This window comes from Lonchura striata, chromosome 12 (assembly GCF_050655825.1).
Source record: "Lonchura striata isolate lonStrDom1 chromosome 12, ASM5065582v1, whole genome shotgun sequence".
Lineage (NCBI taxonomy): Eukaryota > Metazoa > Chordata > Aves > Passeriformes > Estrildidae > Lonchura > Lonchura striata.
This window is the reverse complement of record NC_140714.1, coordinates 14,343,031-14,360,179: the sequence shown is the minus strand read 5'-3', so window position 1 is coordinate 14,360,179 and position 17,149 is coordinate 14,343,031. Positions and strand designations below refer to the sequence as shown.

At 62.7% G+C, this 17,149-nt stretch overlaps 5 protein-coding genes across 12 annotated transcripts; 1 reads left to right on the top strand and 4 right to left on the bottom strand.

Moving 5' to 3' along the window:
* Positions 1-33: 33 nt before the first annotated feature.
* On the bottom strand, positions 34-2,192 carry LOC110470786 (2'-5'-oligoadenylate synthase 1). Its single transcript, XM_077786097.2, has 6 exons — positions 1,928-2,192; positions 1,510-1,804; positions 1,255-1,430; positions 931-1,172; positions 712-847; positions 34-627 (listed from the first exon to the last, which is right to left on the bottom strand). The coding sequence occupies exons 1-6, from the start codon at positions 2,117-2,119 to the stop codon at positions 118-120; spliced, it is 1,551 nt and encodes a 516-aa protein (XP_077642223.2). The 5' UTR covers positions 2,120-2,192; the 3' UTR covers positions 34-117.
* Positions 2,193-5,274: 3,082 nt separating this feature from the next.
* IFRD2 (interferon related developmental regulator 2) lies at positions 5,275-8,982 on the top strand. The gene is made up of 12 exons (XM_021530683.3): positions 5,275-5,334; positions 5,441-5,557; positions 5,649-5,733; positions 5,863-5,987; positions 6,061-6,218; positions 6,451-6,501; positions 6,827-6,996; positions 7,110-7,215; positions 7,443-7,580; positions 7,714-7,842; positions 7,918-8,013; positions 8,166-8,982. Exons 1-12 carry the CDS (start codon positions 5,307-5,309, stop codon positions 8,244-8,246), a joined length of 1,284 nt encoding a protein of 427 aa, XP_021386358.2. The 5' UTR covers positions 5,275-5,306; the 3' UTR covers positions 8,247-8,982.
* LSMEM2 (leucine rich single-pass membrane protein 2) lies at positions 8,352-11,349 on the bottom strand. Of its 4 annotated transcripts, none has more exons than XM_085590619.1 (4): positions 11,047-11,349; positions 9,718-9,861; positions 9,428-9,637; positions 8,352-9,342 (listed from the first exon to the last, which is right to left on the bottom strand). In XM_085590619.1, the coding sequence occupies exons 1-4, from the start codon at positions 11,066-11,068 to the stop codon at positions 9,206-9,208; spliced, it is 513 nt and encodes a 170-aa protein (XP_085446745.1). In that variant the 5' UTR covers positions 11,069-11,349; the 3' UTR covers positions 8,352-9,205. The 4 variants fall into 4 exon arrangements, with proteins under 4 accessions (XP_085446745.1, XP_031361822.2, XP_085446743.1 ...); XM_031505962.3 differs by having other exon boundaries at positions 9,718-9,858; XM_085590617.1 differs by having other exon boundaries at positions 8,352-9,637.
* Positions 11,350-11,491: 142 nt separating this feature from the next.
* HYAL3 (hyaluronidase 3) lies at positions 11,492-16,278 on the bottom strand. Of its 2 annotated transcripts, none has more exons than XM_021534383.3 (4): positions 16,139-16,278; positions 12,257-13,186; positions 12,070-12,159; positions 11,492-11,939 (listed from the first exon to the last, which is right to left on the bottom strand). In XM_021534383.3, exons 2-4 carry the CDS (start codon positions 13,151-13,153, stop codon positions 11,586-11,588), a joined length of 1,341 nt encoding a protein of 446 aa, XP_021390058.2. In that variant the 5' UTR covers positions 13,154-13,186; positions 16,139-16,278; the 3' UTR covers positions 11,492-11,585. The 2 variants fall into 2 exon arrangements, with proteins under 2 accessions (XP_021390058.2, XP_085446739.1); XM_085590613.1 differs by lacking the exon at positions 16,139-16,278 and adding an exon at positions 14,669-14,800.
* NAA80 (N-alpha-acetyltransferase 80, NatH catalytic subunit) lies at positions 14,322-17,041 on the bottom strand. 4 transcript variants are annotated; one of them, XM_021534371.3, is made up of 2 exons: positions 17,002-17,041; positions 14,322-15,109 (listed from the first exon to the last, which is right to left on the bottom strand). In XM_021534371.3, the coding sequence occupies exon 2, from the start codon at positions 15,099-15,101 to the stop codon at positions 14,382-14,384; it is 720 nt and encodes a 239-aa protein (XP_021390046.3). In that variant the 5' UTR covers positions 15,102-15,109; positions 17,002-17,041; the 3' UTR covers positions 14,322-14,381. The 4 variants fall into 4 exon arrangements, with proteins under 4 accessions (XP_021390046.3, XP_085446740.1, XP_085446741.1 ...); XM_085590614.1 differs by lacking the exon at positions 17,002-17,041 and adding an exon at positions 16,139-16,279; XM_085590615.1 differs by lacking the exon at positions 17,002-17,041 and adding an exon at positions 15,964-16,125.
* Positions 17,042-17,149: the final 108 nt, after the last annotated feature.

Sequence of the window (17,149 nt, the reverse complement as noted above, 5' to 3'; positions counted from 1 at the left end):
CACATGTCACTGTCCCCAACAGAGCAAGCGGCACAAGGATCTACTAAGCATTTATTGCCAGCATGACAGGAGGGTACACAGGGGCACGGGCTGGTGCTGAGGGCAGTGTTCAGGTGGTCAAGCAGGCAGGGAGCGAGGGGAGCCTACACCCCCCCGGAGCCGCAGGAGCATGTAGATTGTGCTCATGGGCTTGACATCGTAGTGCGCCAGCGTGAGCTGGTCCTCCATCTCCCTGGAGCCATAGGTCAGGCGCTGCTCACTGTGAGAAGGGCCTTGCCGGGCCTGGATCTGCTCCTTCAGCTGTCGGACGGTGTCGGTGGGCAGCACCGTGTAGGTAGTGCTCCGGTTCTTATCATCCTTGACAAAGACCTGCATCTCCTGGGGCTCAGTCTGCAGCAGCACCAGTGTGGTGTTGTAGAAGATGCCATGCATGGCCAGGGTATCGCAGTCCTTTAGGATGATGTTTCTGCCTAGCTCCTGCTGTGCCAGGCGCTGTGTGTATGGCGAGATGCCCCAATTCTCCTGGATCATCTGCTTCAGCTGCCCGATGGTGGTGTAGGGGCTGACACGCTCTGTCATTCTGGTGCCTGACAGCTGCATCACCTCAATGCTCACGGGCCGGGCTGGCTGCAGGGACATGAGAGCGGGTGGGCAAAGACAGCGTGGGCAGGGGTGTGGGACCATGATACTCACAGGCTCAGGTAGCCTTACCTGCACTTTCCAGGGCTGCACATTTGCAAGGAAGGGCAGGGAGTGGCAGTAGCTGGCAGCTGCCTGTGCCACCACGTCCCACTTCTTGTTTTGGCCCAGGATCCCCGTGGGGTCAGCAGGGTCCAGGATGACAGGGCTGCAAACACAGAGTGGGCATTGCTGTCAGCCCTGGGCAACCATGGGGCCAGCAGGCACAATCCTACCAGGCATGGTCCTCACCGGGGACTGCGCAGCAACCCCTTGACATGGGCACCAATCTCGCTGTGCTGGAGCGAGTAGTACTTCTCCCAGTAGATGCAGATCTCCCGGTACCGGCACAGCAGTTCCAGCACTGTGCGGAAGCCCTGAGCCATGTCAAAGATGCTGGCAGAGCCTGTGGCCTCCTCCCAGGCATAGATGGTCAGCAGCTCCAGGGCATACTTAGGGGGCAGGTCAGCACTGGGGCACTGTGGATTCAGCATCTGGGGAGAAGACACAGATGGAGGTGAGAGCTGGCTGGGATGGGTGTCTCTTGGCAACTGGGAAATATGGGCAGCACCTCACCTCTTTGTACCAGAACTTGACCAGGCGCAGGAGGTTCTTCAGCTTGGCAGGGCAACGCTTCACAAACATCTTCTGCAGCTTAGTGAAGCAGAGGGAAAACTCCCCAGGGTGGCTGCAGGCATGCAGGAGCCTCACATACGCTTCTGCATTTGGTGGGGCACCCTGGGTCACCTGCCCTGTGGGGTGAGAAGGAAGGTGAGAGCCATCCCAGCACTGACACCATTGCCTGTCCCTGTGCCAGCTGGCAGCACTTACCCAAAGCATCACAGGCAGGCAGGATGTCCACATCAATGGACTCTCTAGTCTCCCTGGAGGACAGAGTAAGCCTGAGGGAGTGTGGCATGCCCTCAGGACCCTTGTACCTGGGCTCACTAATGGACACAGGGAACTGCAACCTCTCCTTGCAGACCTTCAGCCTCATCATGATCAAATCCAGGATAGCCTTTCTGTTGTTCTTCTGCTCCTGGTAGCTGGGTAAGCAGCTGAGGAAAAGCACCACATCAGCATCAGAGCTGTTCTTCAGAGCTGTGCCCTTTCCGGCTGATCCACCCTGCAGAGAGAGAGACCCTGCCTGCTCAGCACCACTGCCAGCACCAGAATCAGCTGCAGCATGGGACAATGGGAAGGGTGGCAGCAGGAGTGCCAGCTGAGCCCCAAACCGGGCAGCACTCACCTTGACTGTCTTTTGAACGTGGATATTATCCCCAAAGCAGTTCCTCTTCAGGAGTTCACAGATTTGCTGCACTATCTCCTTCACCTGCATGGAGAAGGCTGTGCTGGGCTGCAGGGTGCTGGCGATCCAGCCCTCCAGCTCCCCGGCGGTTACTGTTCTCAGTGTGTTGGCGGATGCCTGGTTCGCATCCATGCTGACACGTGTTATCGCTCCCTTTGCCCTCCTCTGACTCGCTGCCTCCTCAGCCTGCCCCTGCCTGCAGCACTCCCCACAGCCTGCCGCTGTCTGCAGCAGCTTTTAAACCTTCCCGGGCCACCTCCTCGATGCGTCACCGCTGGGAACTTAAGGTGGTCCGATTTCGTTTCGGCGGGATGCCCCGGGTGTCTCCGGTGCCACCACCGCGGGGGCTGGGAGGGGGCAGGAGTGACACCCTGACATCCAGCTCGGGTGGCGGTGGCAGAGAGGCAGCTGCCTGCAGGCTGGCTCTGGGCTGCTGTGGGACCTCACAGCCCCGGTGCCTTCGGTGGCACAGGGTCTGCCCCGGGTGCCCAGCTGGACAAAGGCAGAGCCCCACCGCAGGCACCAGTCCCCCGCTGGGGCTGCAGTGCCCGGACTGGGGCACAGCCAGTGCTGGGACACGGCTCACGCTGGGCCATGGTGTCAGCAGGGGCAACGGGATGTGGCCGGTGCCACCAGCCACCTTGGTGTCACTACGGGCAATGGAATGAGGCTGTCACCAGTGCCAGCAGGTGCCCTGGCATCACTGTAGGCAATGAGATGCGGACAATGCCAGGTTCACCGAGAGTCACACTGGTGTCAACACCGTCAGTGGGACACGGCTGACGCCAGCATCACCGGGGAGGCTTGTGCCCTCCCTTGCAGTGGGATGCGGCCGGTGCAGCATCAGCAGAGCCCCCGGTGCCCCTCGATCCCGGGAGCAGGAGGCAGCGGGCAGTACGAGTAGGATGCTGCAGCCCGTGCTACCTTAAACAGATTGAAAGATTGGGAGATTGGGAGTTTCAGTTTCTGTTCCTGACGCAATTCCAGTTTCTGGCTCTGCCTAGCTTGAAACGAAAGTGCAAAGGAGCCCGCGACTGCCCCCCTGGCCCAAATAAACTGGGAAGAGCCAAATAACAGAAACTCACACCTGGGAGCTCGGCTGAGGGTCAGGCAGGGCCAGGGGCTGTAGGCAGAGGGGGAGTGTGCTCCTGGGAGCAGGGGCTGGCAAGAATGGGAAGAGGAATAGGATAGGGAATAGGGGCAGGAGCAAAAAGGGGCAGGGGGTCAGGACATGGGCAGGAGGCAGGCAGAGGCTGGGGAGAGGGAAAGAGGGAAGGGAAAGAATAGGGACAAGGATGGGGCAGGGAAAGGTCAGCAGCAGGGGCAGGGATATGAATAAGGGAGAGATAAGGTCCATTTGGGGTCAGGGACAAGGAGAGGGGTACAGATAGAATACAGGAGAGATGGGCAGGGTTACAGGGATACAGTCAGGAGCAGGGACAAGGACAGAGATAGAGATATTGGGTATTAGGAAAAAGTTTCTTACGGAAAGAGTGATAAAGTACTGGGGAGGTGGTGGAGTCACCATCCCTGGATGTGTTTTAAAAAAGATTGGATGTGGCACTCAATGCCATGGTTTAATTGGGGTGCTAGGGCTGGGTTGGACTCAATGATCTTAAAGGTCTCTTCCAACCCTGTGATTCTGTGATTGGCAGCAGCAGCAAATGGCCAGGTCAGGGATGCAGGCAGGAGCAGGGATAGGTGTCCCCGTAGTATTGAGTGACAACAAGGCAGGAATACAGGCAGGGGCAGGGATATTAGGAGGAGAGGCAGGGAGAGGACCAGCACTGGAGACAGGGTTACAGGCAGGAGCAGAGGTGTGGGCATGGACAGGTGTCATGGACATTTCACATCTGGCCCATGCAGCCTGAGGAGCAAGACCAGGACACCAAGATGAGCATGACAAGAGAAATTCTTTATTCACAGCCAGGGGTTGTCCCAGGCAAATCGAAGCACCCCATGATGTGTTTCACATGTGGCTCTTGCCGCCTTTCAAGTGTTGGGGTACAACAAGGCTCCATGAATTCCCTGCTGTCCCCATTTACAAAGCCTGCTGGCTTTGTAAAGCCAGTGCAATTCCATGGCTTTGGCATCCTTCTTTTCTCTGGAGTCAGTCTTACTATGTCGAGGGGTACTTACCTGTGAGGCCAGATGATAGGAGGGTCTCAGGGAGGTCTTGGAGGGCCCAGGCTGTCAGCCTTATCTGCCTGCCCACCCAGCCACAGCTATGCAGTATACAACAGGGGGCATATAGATCTTAGTAAAGGCCAAACATTTCATGCTAGAAAGACTAATTGGTATTTTACTTAGGGAATGAGATTATCCTAATGCGATGCAGGCAGGGCCAGGGACAGAAGAAGGGATATGGGCAGGGATAGTGAGTGGCCAGGGATGAAGATAGAACCAGGACAGAGACAGGGCAGGGATATGCAGAAAATCACATTAGGAGAAGCCAGTGTGCATAAAGGAGACAGAGGAGCCCTGCAACTTTATTTGAATAAAGGGAGGGACTCCACTGGGCCATACCTCCATGGAATTTCTCTCCTGAGGTTCGGAAGATGCAGCCTCCTTTCATCCCAACTCCCGGCTGCATGTTGCCCTCTTCCTTTCCCCATTGGCTGAGGTACTGGGAAGGTACATCCTTCCGAACCGTCAGCCACATGTTCCTGGAACCTTTCATTTTCCCCTGAAGTTCAGAAGTTCAGGCTGAGTTCTGCAAGGGACTTTGTGCTGACCCATTTGTCTATTGCCCTAAAGTTCAGGAATTCAAGCTGTAGTCAAACTGTCTGTGTTCTGTACCAAACCCGGGTGGCTTGAGGTTAGTAGAGACATGAAGACCCATTCCAAAGACATGAACACCTGTTTCTCCTAAAGACCCTCACGCATCGAATTGTTTGTAAAGACATCAGTGGGCATCTTTCTTATCAGGGACCAGGGATGAAGATAGCGTCAGGACAGGGAGAGGGGCAGCGATACGGGCAGGGATACTGAGGGAGAAAGGATGAACATAGCGCCTGGACAGGGAGAACGGCAGGGAGAGAGCCAGAGAAAGGGGCAGGGATGCGGGCAGGGACGGGACAGCGGCACGGGGCTCGGGCCGGCCCGCGGCGCATGCGCAGACGGCGGGGGGCGCTCCCGGGGCGGGGCCGGGCCGGGGCCGGGGCCGGGGGCGGGCCGGGGCCGGGGGCGGGCCGGGCCCTCCCGGGGCGGGGCCGGGCCGGGGGCGGTCGGGGCGGGGCCGGGCCCTCCCGGGGCGGGGCGGAGCCGGGGGCGGTCGGGCCCTCCCGGGGGCGGGGCGCGGGGTGCGCGCGCGCCGGCCATGCCGCGCTCCCGCCGCGCCGCGCGCCGTGAGTCGGGGGGGACCGGGCGAGGGGAGCGGGGGGTCGGGGCCGCGGGTGACATGGCCGGGCCGGCAGCGCCGGGCTCACACCGGGCTGCCCCCGACCCCCGCAGGCGGCACCGGCAGCGCCCGGGCGAGCTCGCCCGGCAGCGAGGAGGAGGCCGGCAGCGAGGTGCTGAGCCACTGCAGCAGTGCCAGCGAGAGCGCCAGCCCCGCTGACGAGGCACCAGGTGAGCCACGCGAGCCCCACGGTGACCCCGCGTGGGTCGCGGTGTCCCCCGCCCTGGGGCTTCCCGGCTTCACGTGGTGCCGCCCGGGCAGGGAGCGAGGCGGCGAGTGAGCAAGGCCAGGAGGAGGAGATAGAGGACCGGCTGAAAGAGCACATGGACAACCTCCTGGACAAGAGGTGAGGAGCGGCTGTCACCCCCGTGGCTCTCGGGGCACGCCGCCCGCCCCTCCAGCGCTGCCAGCCGCGGGCAGGGACGTGCCCCGCCGCGGGATAGCCCGGCCCGTGACGTCCCGCCGTGTCTCGCAGCGCCAAGGCGCGGCAGGCGGCACTGCAGAGCCTGCGCCTGGCCCTGGCCTCCAAAACCCTGCCCGAGTTCCTGCTGGAGCGCCGCCTGACGCTCACCGACTCGCTGGAGAAGTGCCTCAAGAAAGGTCAGGGTGCCTGCGGGCGGGCGCGGCGGGGCCGGTGACCCGTGGCTGACGGAGGTCTCTGTGCTGCCCACAGGTAAAGGGGAAGAACAGGCGCTGGCGGGCACCGTCCTCACCCTCCTCTGCCTCCAGATGGGCTCTGGCCCGGAGGGAGAAGAGGTGTTCCGCAGCCTGAAGCCCCTGCTCATCAGCGTCCTGACGGACAGCACAGCCAGCCCCGGCGCCCGGCAGAGCGTAAGGCCGGGCCCTTTCCTCCCGGGGACGCCTCCGTGGTGGGGAGAGCCCAGGCAGCGCCTTTGGGAGCCGCTGCGGCCCCGGGAGGGTGACAGGATTGGGTGCCAATGGAGTGCAGTGGGGCAAAGCAGGGGCACCCCAACCCGGCTGCCCCTTGGCTGGGTGCTGGATCAGGCCTGGCATGATCCAGCTGGGCCTGATCTGACTGCATTTCCCCCATTTCTCTTGCCAGTGTGCCACGGCCCTGGGCATGTGCTGCTACATCGCTGCTGCTGACCTCGAGGTAACTGCGCCTGGGTGTCATCCTGCAAGAGGGCACCCGGGGGCTGCCATGCCACCTGCCCTCAGCCCACAGTGCCAGAGCAGCCTGAAGCTGAGCTGGAGTAGGGGTATGGGGACATGAGTGGCAGCCCAGGCCCCTTCCCTGGGCAGCCTGGAGCTGAGCTGGGGGGAGCCAGCAGATGGGGTGTTGTGGGTGGAGTAGCCTCTCCTGTCCCAAGGGGCTCCTGGCACCCCTTGGTATGGTGGGTCCCCTTTGGTCCCCAGTGCACAGCTCAGTGTGGCATCTTCATGGCAGCTGTGGTCTGACTGGCAAAGTTTCTCTCCAGGACCTGGTTTCATGCCTGTCCTGCTTGGAGGGCATCTTCAGCCCCCCCAGTACAGGCGAAGGGGGCTCAGCACCTGCCCAGCATGGGCCTCTGCACTGCAGCGCACTCCAGTCATGGTCCCTGCTCCTCACCATCTGCCCCCCCTCCCACCTCAGGAGCATTTTGGACAAGTGAGTGGGATGTGGAGTGAGTGGAGGCTGGTATGGGGCAGCCAGCTGTGGAGCACTGAGCCCTTGGGGCAGTGCTTGGCCTCTTAGACTGCCCTCTTGCTTCCCTGTCCCAGTCACTGGCTGCAGCTGCCCCCACTGCTGACCAGCAGCAGCGTTGCCCTGCGCATCCTGGCTGGGGAAACCATTGCGCTGCTCTTTGAGCTGGCCCAGGACCTGGAGGTAAGGCATGGGCTGTGGCAATGAGAGCAGTGGGTGGGCACTAACCAGGCAGCAGGGAGGAAGCTGCTGTGACACCCTGACATGCCCTGGCTGAGCTGGCATTGACCAGTGTCACTAGCAGGCATCCAGGCAGAGGGGCTAGCCCCAGTGATCCCTCAGCCCTGTCCTGCCTATGGCAGTGGGCAGTGCCTAGTGCTCATCCCTCTAAATCCTCTGGATTTTGGCAGGAGGACTTGTGCCACCAAGATACAGAGTTCCTGTGTACCCAACTCAAGGTCCTGGCTACTGAGAGCAACAAGTACCGAGCCAAGACAGACCGACGGAGGCAGCGATCCATCTTCCGGGACATCCTGCGTTTCATTGAGGTACTGGAGCCTGGTGGTGCCCTGTCCTGCCACTCTGTGGCTGCTTCCCAGCTGCCTGATGATTCCTCTCTGGAGAGCCAGGGGACACAGGGCTGGTGCCCAGGTTATTGCTGGTGCCCCTCTCTCTGCTCAGAGTGGGGAGTACCAGGAGGAGACCATCCGATTTGGCCTGGAGTGCATGTACCTGGACAGCTGGGCACGTCAGCGCACCTACCAAGCCTTTAAGGAGGTGCTGGGCTCTGGCATCCACCACCATCTCCAGGTATGGGCTGGGCAGATGCACCAGGGAGTGCTGGGCTGATGCTGGTGGGTGCTGACAGACCCCCTCCTTTCACAGAACAATGAGCTGCTACGGGAGATCTTTGGCCTCGGGCCCCCCTTGGTGCTGGATGCGGCTGCTCTGAAAGCCAGCAAGGTCTCCCGCTTCGAGAAGGTGGGTGTGGGTGCCACCTCCCAGATTTGTGCCCACAGTCCCCTCCTCTGCCACCGGGGGCTCCCGCTGAGTGCCTGAGTGTGGTGGGTGCTGCTGGGGAGGTGGGCAGAGGGGCATCCCAAACCCTAATCTCTCCTTCCCTCTCCTTCCAGCACCTCTACAACTCAGCTGCCTTCAAAGCCCGCACGAAAGCCCGGAGCCGCGTGCGGGACAAGCGGGCAGATGTGCTGTGATGGGCAGAGGGGGGCAGAGCCCCCAGCCCACCTGGACTGCAGACCCAGCACTGTGAGGGGCAGGTGCCCCCAGCCCTCGGGCTTTTATTCTTGTACAGCAGAGTATTTAATGCCTGGAGCTGCCCCAAGGAGGGGCTGCCCCCTCTTTTATTTTTTTAACCAAAAAATAGGAAGGATAAAAGAAGAGCAGGGGGAGGTGGTGGCGTGATGCCGTGTGCCTGCTCTGTGGCTGGGGATCCATGTGGCACAGTGGGAGGGGGTCTCACCCAAGCTTCTGCAGATCCTTTCAGAGGCAGGGCTCGTGTGCACCCTCCCCAGTCCTGCAGCGGCACCAGGGTGGCCTGGCACAGTCTGAAGGGTGGGTGGGAGGGCAGAGCTGTGCAGGGCAGCAGAGTAGCTGGTCCTGGTGTCTGTGCTGTGGCAGGAGCATTCTCCCCACCTTGCCATGCTGGGTACAGCCCCTACCTCCCTAGCCAGCCTGGCATCGTGATGGTGACAGCACTGTGGAGTGGGAAGCTCTGCCCAGTCCTGCCAGCTGCCCACTCTCAGCCCTTTTCCAGCCAAATGCTTTATATGAAATAGTAATCTTGTGGGAAATTAATTATGGGGGGGGCCACTGCCCAGGCGGGCATGGGGCCATGCCAGTTGGCAGTGCCTGCCACCCTGGGAATGTATCTATCATGGTGATTTTCTAAGACTTTGATTGTAAGAGGTAATTAAAAGGCTAAATAAAGTATGCCTTCTGCCTTGTTAAGAGGAAGGGCTGTCACTGGGGCGGATGCAGGTCCTTACAGCCCAGTTTCTTTCTCTGGCACTGTGGGACAGGGTCCAGGATTGCCCCTGTGCCCCAAGGGGCAATGCTGCCAAGTCTCTGTGGGTAAAGCTGCCTGCTCCCCCCTCCTGCCCTTCGGTGCCCCTTCCCGTGGCGGCCCAGAGCCCATGGTGGGAGCAGGAGCAGCTCAGCGGTGCCCGCCAGGCTGGGCGCTGGTGTTGAGGCGAGCCCAGAGCTGCCTGCTGGCTGCCCGCAGCTGGTGCACGGCGTCCTCCTGGCTCTCGAGCCACTGGGCCAGCGCCCGCACCGACTGGCTCTGCAGGACTGCGGGGAGAGGATGGCAGCGTGCTGAGGTGGCAGGTCGGGCCCCCACAATGCCCCATCTCCCCACCCTGCCAGTGCCACGTACCGCTCAGGTAGATGGCCAGTGTGGCCAGGATCAGGCTTGACAGTGCCAGGAGCGCCAGCAGGGCCAGCAGCAGGGGGTGGCCAGGGCCGAGGCAAGGGCAGGGGCTGGCGGGGGGCACGGGGCGCAGGGTGGGCAGGAGCGGCGGGGGCACAGGTGACACGGGCCGAGGTGGAGGCCGGTGCAGGCTGCTGGAGGGAGCCGGGCCATTGCCTGCAGGCAGGGGAGAGAAGGGGTCAGAGCCTGGCCACGGGCGCAGCTGGGTCTTGCACAGCCCCCTGCAGTGCTCTCACCCTCTGTGCCCTTGTGCCCGCCCGAGGCCCAGTACAGGTCGCTGATGGACTCCACGGGGCGCAGGCTGATGGCTCCGGACTCACTGCTGTCGGGGTCCCCAGGCTCTGCCGGCGCAGCACCCTCAGCCCTTCCCACGCCGTCTGCTGGAACAGAGGCAAAAGGTCAGCCTGTGCCCTGCCCACAGCCCCTGCCTGCCCTGGGCACCCCTGTGGCACCAGAGCCCTGCCAGGGGGATGTCAGCCTTGGCAGCCTGGTGCTGCACCAGGGCAGGCAGCCAAGACTGGTGTTCCTTTGGGCCAGCCCTGCAGCCACAGTGGGCAAGCGCTGGCTGTGCCCCCCCTGGCCCCACTGCTGTCATCAGAGCAGTTAGCGGGTGCCTGGTGGCCACGATCCCGGAGCCTTGTTAGTGGGGCTGGAATCTGGCCCTGGCTTGGGGGCAGGAATGTGCCACCCCCCAGCCGGGATAGCCCAGGCACTGTGGGACTGACTAGGGCTCCAAGGGCCAGCTGGAAGCTGGTGGGCAGGTGCAGAGCAGTGCCAGTTTGTGGTGTGGCCCAGCTTGCCCTGCAGATACCATGCTGCTTGGGGGTGCACAGATGTAGATGTGGGGTGTATGCTGTGCCAGGGGGCCCTAGTGCCCATTGCCCTAGTGAGCACGTCACATGGGACTGGGAGGGCTTTTTGGAAGTAGGCATGCTCCAGCACTGTTTTGGGAAGCAACCATGCCTGCATTGGGTTTGAGGGAAAAGATTATTTTCTAGGTGTTTGTGTATTTTTGAGCAGTGGGCAGGGCCCACGCACTGTGCCCTTGGCAGAGCATGGCAGGCTGGCACTGTGCCCACTCCCAATCCCTCCCGGGGTCAGTGGCGTGTCGCAGGGCAGCGTGGCGCCGTGCTGCTGCTGTCCAGACTGTGTGTCACCCACAGGGCTGGCAGGCACCAGGGCTGGGGGCCTCAGCTGGTACCCAGGGTCCCCTCAGACCCCTCAGACCTTCCCCACACCCCTACCTTTGGCCAGGGACTGCTCCACAGGTACCCACATCACCCCCTGCACCCACTTGCCCTAGGTGGGGGGGCACAGCTGGTCACATAGGTTTGGCGCAGGGGTCTGTACGTGCCAGCTGCCAGTGCCCTCCCAAACCCTGCTGCCCTACACCTGCAGCCCTCCAGGACCCCCTTCTTCCCTGGGAAGGCATCTCTGCCCACAGACCCCATGGCAGAGGGCACCATCTGTCCACTACTTCCATCCCAACCCCAAAGCCTTGCATCACCTGGTATCCCCTGGGGTGCTAGAGCCACCACCAGCCCCAAACCCACTCCCCAGTGTACCTTCTGCAGCCTCCCTGGGCATGGCTCCCCGTGCCTGGGCAGTGTGAGCGGGCAGTGAGGTGGTGCAGGGCCCCCAGGAGCTGGGCACTGGGTTCCCGCTGCGCCAACTGCGCTGCTTAAAATAGGACAGTGAGAAACACGGTTGGGGGGCGATAAAAATAGCTATGGGGAGGGGGGCCTGGTGGCGTGGTCAGGGCTGCTGGCAGCACGGTGCCAGTGGCAAAGGGACAGCAGGTTGTGGCAGTGCCCCACGTCCCCTTTCCCAGAGTAAAGGGGCTGCCAGCTCATGGGATCAGGGCAGAGCCCATGCAGGAAAGCTGATGCACTGCTGGACCCATCCAGAGCCAAACTGGGGTCTGTGCTGCCTCTCAGCAGCAATGGCAATTGTGCCCTGCATAGGGACACCACAGAGTCCTTCAGCTTTGCACACAAAAACCATGCCCGCTGTGCCAGGAGAATTTATTTAGGTTAATGAGACCATAGGGAAAGCCAGCAGCAGCACTGCTGGAGTAGGGGACCATGGCGGTCCCTGGCCTTTGTCACCAGCCCCACGTGCCCTGTGGCAGGCAGGTGTCAGAGGATGTGGGATCCTTGTGCCCATAGAGGCTGTGAGCGTGGACGGGCACCTGGCAGGAGGTGGCAGGGCTGTGCCATACCCGCTGGGCACAGTCTTCACCTGCCCAGCCACGGTAGCAGTGGCAGCGGAAGGCAGCCCGCGGGCCGGCACCGGGGCCAAGGTGCAGGAGGCTGCCCAGGTCGTGGGGCTGCCGGCGCACGCAGCGCCCGTGTCCATGGCACTGCCCGTAGCTGCATTCTCGGGCTGCTGCCGTCACGTTGGCCACGTAGGGACCCAGAGTGGATACGAGGTAGTGGCGCAGGCTGGCACAGCTTTCCTGGGGAGGAAGCATGAGTGAGAAGCCCCCCAGCAACAGAGACCTGGCCAGCCCTCCCTGGTGGGCACGGGGGATGTGGCCACCCTGTACACACACCATCTCCTGCTGCCTGCAGTGCTGCCATACTCACAGCCGAGTGGGAGTACGACATGTCTCCCCAGAGCACCAGCCCGGCCGCTCCCAGTGCCGCGCTCTCCCCGATGGTGTGCACCAGGTCAGCCTGCCAGGAACAGAGACGTGACCCGTCTGGGGGACACAGCCTCTGTCCCCGTGCCACCCAGAACCCCGCATCGCAGCCGCGGCCCCACAGCGCTTACCAGGTGCAGGAACCGGGAGGAGCGGCGGAAGGCGAGGCGCGAGTAGGCGACCACGGGCAGGAGGCCGTCGGGCCCGAAGGCGGCCACGCGCAGGGCCTCGCGCAGCCGGTGGTGCACGTAGCGGCGGCGCAGGGCGGGCGGCAGCGCCAGCGGCAGGTAGATGCTGGGGTAGAGGGCAGAAGAGGCAGCCCAGAGCCAGCCCAGGTGGTTGTTACGCTGCACCTCCGCCGGCTGGCACTGCCCGGTGTAGTTTGCCACCTTGGCCCAGTTGCTGTTGAGGCAGTCGGGAAAGCGGTAGAAACCCCAGAGCCCCCCAGGGCGCAGGGCTCGGCCCACCAGAAGCGTCTCCTCCATCAGAGCCTGTGCCGCCTGCTCGAACTCCAGCTGGGCCAGTCGGAGCTGCTGCCGTGCCGGCAGCACGCCGTACTGGTCCTGCACCCACTGCTCTGAGGCTGTCCGGTACATCTTTTTGGCTCCCCAGTTTTGTGCCCACAGAGGGCTCCACTCCTCCCAGTCCACCACGGCCAAGCCATGGAAAGCGGGTCGCAGGAGGAGGCGGATGTCCTCGGCCACCCTGTTGATGTGGGCGTCGAGGGAGACACGCTGAGGGAGGCCCCCGTTATGGGGCACACCGTGCTGTGACAAGTAGGGGTACAGCCCAAACTTGTTCTTGTAGAAGATGGTGATGTTCTGGCCAGCAAAGTGGCCACCCTGGTTCTCCACGATGCCGTAGTCGCTGAGGGGCAGCCCTATGCCAAAGCGGTGCTGGCAGCGCCCGGTGGGGACGTTCCACACCACGGCAAAGGGCTGGCCACCTGCCAGGGGCTCGGGTGCCGGGCTCTCCTCACTGACTGTGCCCAGTGCCAGGCAGGACCACAGCGCCAGCACCAGCACCATCCCGCCTCACCAGTTGTTTGCGGGGCCGGCACCCTGTGAGGAAAGGAGAGCCATGGGGTGAGGCTGTGGGATGCAGTGGGCATTCCAGCAATGCAGGCACTGCCCCCCTGGCACATGGTGGACTAGGATTGGCTGGGCTGTCCTGCAAGCACATGCTGCCCACCCCAAAACCTGACAGAATTGGGTACACTTGGGGGATTGAGACCCCTACTGCCTCAGCACTGCCACTGTTACCTCTGCCTGCTGCTCTCTGGTGCTGAGATCCTGCTTGCACCACCACAGCCATGGCACAGCTCGGGAGTGGCACTGCATGCCACTGACCCTGGTGCCTCAATTTCCCTGCTGCCTCCCAGTCCTGCCTGTAGTGGAGGCACCAAGACTCCCTGGTCCCCACTTCAGCACAGTGCTGAGCCAGGCTGGGTGACCTGCTGAGGGATTGAGTCCCCCCGAAGAGGCATGGTGGGGCCAAAGGGGCAGCTCTGTCCCTCACAGCCCAGGCAGGCCCAGAGGGGTCTGGAGCCCCTGCCCAGTACTGGCCCACTGCCCAGAATGAGGGGATTAGGCAGGGAACAGGCCCAGGGCCGCGTGATACAGCAAGGACAGTGCTAATCCCTCACTGTGAGACTGGACGCTCTCTCTGACCTTCCTGCTCCCATGCCTCTGGCCTTCACTGACACCAGTGCCTTAGTGGGGGTTTGGCCACCTGCCCCCTTCACTGTGCAGTGCAGGGGACTTGATTCTGCAGCCCCACCACCATGTCCTACTCCCACAGTGCCCCCCCAGCCATCCTGTGCCTCAGTTTCCCCAGACTGTTCAGTGAGAGCAGCTGTGGATGTTGGAGGCCACCACGTTCCATCAGCCCCAGGTGACACACAGCAAATCCTGAGTAGAGGAGACACTGGTGGGACTGGGCGGTGCTCCTGAGGACTAGTGCCATCCCCACAGCCTGGGGTGGGCCGGCTCCCCACCATGCTGGTGGTCCCAGAGCCCCAGCCAGGTGAGCTGGAGGCCAGGCAGGAGCAGAGGCAGCATGCCCAAGTAGGGCAGGGTATGGGAACTCTGCTCATTCCCTGCCAGTACCCCCCTGCCCCAACAATGGGGCTAGGGTGAACCATGTAGCCTGGGGGAGCTGGTGCCAGCCCTGAAGAATGGCAGGCAGTCAGGCAGCGCTGCGGCGGGCACCTCCCGCCCGCACTGCTTTTAATCACCGGCTCGGGACCCCAGCCCCTCAGATGTCCTTCTTCATCCAGAAGATGGGGAGCCCTTTGGCATCGCGGTGTGGGGATTCCAGGAGGCTCTGCTCGCTGCTCTCAGCCAGGACACCCCTCGCCCAGATCACAGTCGGTGGGGGAGGCGGTGGGGGGACAGTGAGGGGCGGCGGGGGAGGTGGGGGGGCAGCGGGTACCCATGGCCTGCTGGTGGGGGCAGTGGCAGCCCCAGAAGGGGCAGAGAAGAGCCGCAGCACCTCAGAGGATATAGCCGGGCTGAGAAAGGCCACGTTCTGCACCGGCTCACCCAGGACAAAGCCCAGGTGGGCATAGAAATGCTGCTTGTCGTGGGTGGTGAGGTGCAGGCAGCGAAAGCCCCGGTTCCGGGCCCACTGCTCAGCGGCCTCCATCAGCCGCCGCCCATAGCCCTGGCCCCGCAGCGCCCGGGCCACCACCACGCTCTCCACGAAGAGGTCGTGGGGACGGCTGACCACGCGGGAGAGTCGGGCGTGGCCCACGAGCTCGCAGGGCCCCTCCCGGGCGGCGGGGGTCTCGCTGGGGGCCTGGCTCCGCAGCAGCAGCAGGCAGGTGGGGAAGGCGTCCGAGGAGCGCTGGAGCGTGTGGAGCCGCGACGCCCGGCTCTTCCCCCACTCCTCGCCCAGCAGCTTGGCACAGGCTTCCAGCAGCTCCGGCCTCTGGTGCAAGGGGACCAAGCTGAGCTCCTCTGACACAGAACCCATTCTTCTCACTGACGGGAAACCAAGCAGGTCACAGCTTAGAGGCAGTAAGGCACAGACCATGCGTGTGTTCTCCCCAGCCCACCACTGGCCCCAGCACAGGCGCAGTTCCCCTCTGGCACAGCCAGATGAGTTCATGGAGGTTTGGCGGGTCCAAGGTCAAACAAGAGATTCATGGCAGGGAAATGGCAGATGGTGCCAGCTCCAGGAAATCATGCCATGAAACCTGCAGAAAGGTCTACACTGCCAAATCAGCTAAGGGGCAAGAGGCACAGCACTGGCCTTGCCTCCTCCCCAGCCCCTGCCAGTAGCTCCTGCCACCTTGGCACCCATCAGACTAGCTAGCTCATCACACATGTCCTCAGAGTCATGCTTCTGAGAAACCCAAATAGCCTCTGAGGGGTCAGAAAACCCCCTCTCTCAGCCTGGCAGTTCTTATTGCAAAGGAGAAGCCGCAGGCAGAAAGCAGGAAAAACCACCACGCCGGTTGATTAACTAGGATTGAGCAAACTGCTACAGTTCCCCTAAGGCAGTTGGGGAGGGCCCGAGTCTGCCCTCCCACACCCAGGAGGCATGGTGGGGTCACCCCCCTAGCTCCAAGACAACTGACTCACAGCCCAGCCGGCACTGTCCCTTTCAGAGGCCACATCCCACCAGCACTCCTGATGGTTTCCTTCTGTCTGCCCAGCAAAGCCACGCCAGACTCCAACAGCATCTGCCTGCCATCCACCTGCCTGCACTCGCCCTGCCTTCACCCACCCATCCTGTCTGCACTCACCCTGCCCACAGTCACCCTGCTCAGTCACTGCTCACACCCGCCCTGCTCACACCTCACCCTGCTCACGCCCACCCTGCTCACACTCACCCTGCCCGCTGCTGCTGGCTCCTTTGCTCCGGGTGCCAGCACAGCAGGAAGCAGCCCAGGCTCATGACCAACCACAGCGCCTGGTTCTGCTTCCCCGGTGTGAATGACACATCTGTCCAGGGCCCCACACAGCACCCCCCACTTCCCACACTGCACCCCCACACAGGGCACTCACCCTGCCTGCACCCCGACTGCTCCAAACCACAGACACTGAAACGGCATCACCCAGCTGATCGCTGCTCCCACCTCATGGCTGCACCTCCTGAACGCAGGTCCCCACCATGCCACTGACCCTCCCCGATCACCGCTGACCTAACACGCACCTCATTACTGACCTGCTGTTTGAGCTGACACTGACCCCATCTCTGACCCACCACTGACCCCATCTCTGACCCCTTCACTGACCCATCGCTGACCCCTTCACTGACCCACTGCTGACCCCTTCATTGACCCATCGCTGACCCCTTCACTGACCCACTGCTGACCCTTTCACTGACCCATCGCTGACCCACTGCTGACCCCTTCATTGACCCCGATCACTGACCCACCATTGACCCCTTCACTGACCCACCACTGACCCCTTCATTGACCCATCGCTGACCCATCGCTGACCCACTGCTGACCCCTTCATTGACCCCGATCACTGACCCACCATTGACCCCTTCACTGACCCACCACTGACCCCTTCATTGACCCATCGCTGACCCCTTCACTGACCCACTGCTGACCCCTTCATTGACCCCGATCACTGACCCACCATTGACCCCATCAGTGACCCACCACTGACCCCTTCACTGACCTACCACTGACCCCATCTCTGACCCACCACTGACCCACCACTGACCCATCGCTGACTCTACTGCTGACCCCATCGCTGACCCTCTCACTGGCCCATCCCTGACCTCCCCACCAAGCCGTCACTGACCCTATCAGTGACCCCATCACTGACCCCTCACTGGCCCATCGCTGGGCCGCCCCCGAGCCCTGTCCCTGCCCCTCTCCCCGTTGTCCCCCTGCCCAGCCCGGTCCCGCCCGTACCGTTCTCGGCCCCGCCGCCGCCGTCACTTCCTCCGCCCGCCCGCCCGCCCGCGCCCTCTGCCGGGCGGAGGACGCGGCGCCCGGCCCGGCGGGGCCCCGCGCCGCTCCGGGCTGTGCCGGGATTCCGCGTGGATCCACCGACCCGGCC